The 1,347-nt window shown below is 37.5% G+C and overlaps 1 protein-coding gene across 1 annotated transcript; it reads left to right on the plus strand.

Moving 5' to 3' along the window:
* On the plus strand, positions 1–720 carry LOC141595349 (uncharacterized). The gene has a single exon (XM_074415313.1). The coding sequence runs from the start codon at positions 1–3 to the stop codon at positions 718–720; it is 720 nt and encodes a 239-aa protein (XP_074271414.1).
* Positions 721–1,347: the final 627 nt, after the last annotated feature.

A 1,347-nucleotide genomic window follows, 5' to 3' on the forward strand; every position in this document is an offset into this window, starting at 1 on the left:
ATGGCTATGCCAATTTCTGCTGCTTCTTTTAATCCGACTCTTATGCCTACAGTTTTTATCCCTGATATGTCAAAATTGGATTTACTTGATGGTAAAAACTATAGGAATTGGTCAGAAAAACTTGATTTTCTTTTAAGCAAGTTAAAGATAGATTATACTTTAACCGGAACTGAAGCACCAGAAAACAGTGAACGGGATTTTCCTGCAGATAGTAAAACTTGTCGTGGCATTTTACTGCACTATATGATGGAACCTTTATTTTTAATATATAGCAAGCTTGAAACTGCTAAAGACATCTGGGACGCTCTTAAAACAAAATATGGAACAAATGATTTTGGCACTAAAAAATACGCTTGCAATAGATGGTTAAATTTCCGTATAACTGATGATAAACCTGTGTTAGATCAAGTTCATGAGTATGAGACTTTATGTGCTGATATTATCGCGGAGGGTATGAAAATATGTGAAACTTTTGAAGCTAATTGTCTACTCGAGAAACTTCCTTTGTCTTGGCAGAATTATGTGCACTCTATGAAACACAAACAAAAGGATTTCACTCTTCTTGAGTTAGTGTCACACATCAAGATTGAAGAGCAAAATCGAATTCAGTTAAGAGGTAAACAAGTTGATCATTCCTCTTCCAATGCCAATCTCGTTGAGACAAAAAATCGCAACAAGGGTCCTAGACGTAATAACAACAACAACCACAACAACAAGTGACCAAACCAGATCCACGGGGTGAAAAAGCAAACAGATTTTAAACGCAAAAGGCCGTTCAAAGGAGAATGATTCACTTGTGGTGAAACGGGTCATTCCGCAAAATTCTGTCCGCAAGGATCCCAAGGAAAGTAAAAAAACAAGCATCAAGCTCATCTCACCGAAACAGATGAAGTCATTGCTGTCGTTGTATCCGAGGTAAATCTGGTAAGCAATATCACAGAATGGGTTTTGGATACCGGAGCTACGAGTCACATATGTTGTGAAAAAGAAGCGTTCAAAGAATATGTGCCAGAAACTAACGGACAATGCATGTTCATGGGCAATTATAGCACCACACGCGTCATTGGTAAGGGAAAGGTACAACTGAAGCTAACTTCTGGTAAAATTCTCGAACTTAATAATGTTCTTCATGTTCCAGAAATTCGTAGGAACCTTATTTCAAGGTCTCTACTTAACAAGGCCGGTATAAAACTCACTTTTGAATCCGACAAACTTGTACTCACTGGAAACAATAATTTTGTTGGAAAAGGTTTTTGTAATGGCGGGCTTTTTGTGCTCGATATGGTGACTATTAATAAAAACTCCACCGCTTCCGTTTATCTTGATGAGTCTCTTACTTTATGGCAT

This window comes from Silene latifolia, chromosome 8, assembly GCF_048544455.1.
Source record: "Silene latifolia isolate original U9 population chromosome 8, ASM4854445v1, whole genome shotgun sequence".
Taxonomy (NCBI): Eukaryota; Viridiplantae; Streptophyta; class Magnoliopsida; order Caryophyllales; family Caryophyllaceae; genus Silene; species Silene latifolia.

Excerpts from the sequence above, each read along its gene's own strand:
- LOC141595349 (XM_074415313.1), top strand. The coding sequence starts at position 1 with ATGGCTATGCCAATTTCTGCTGCTTCTTTTAATCCGACTCTTATGCCT.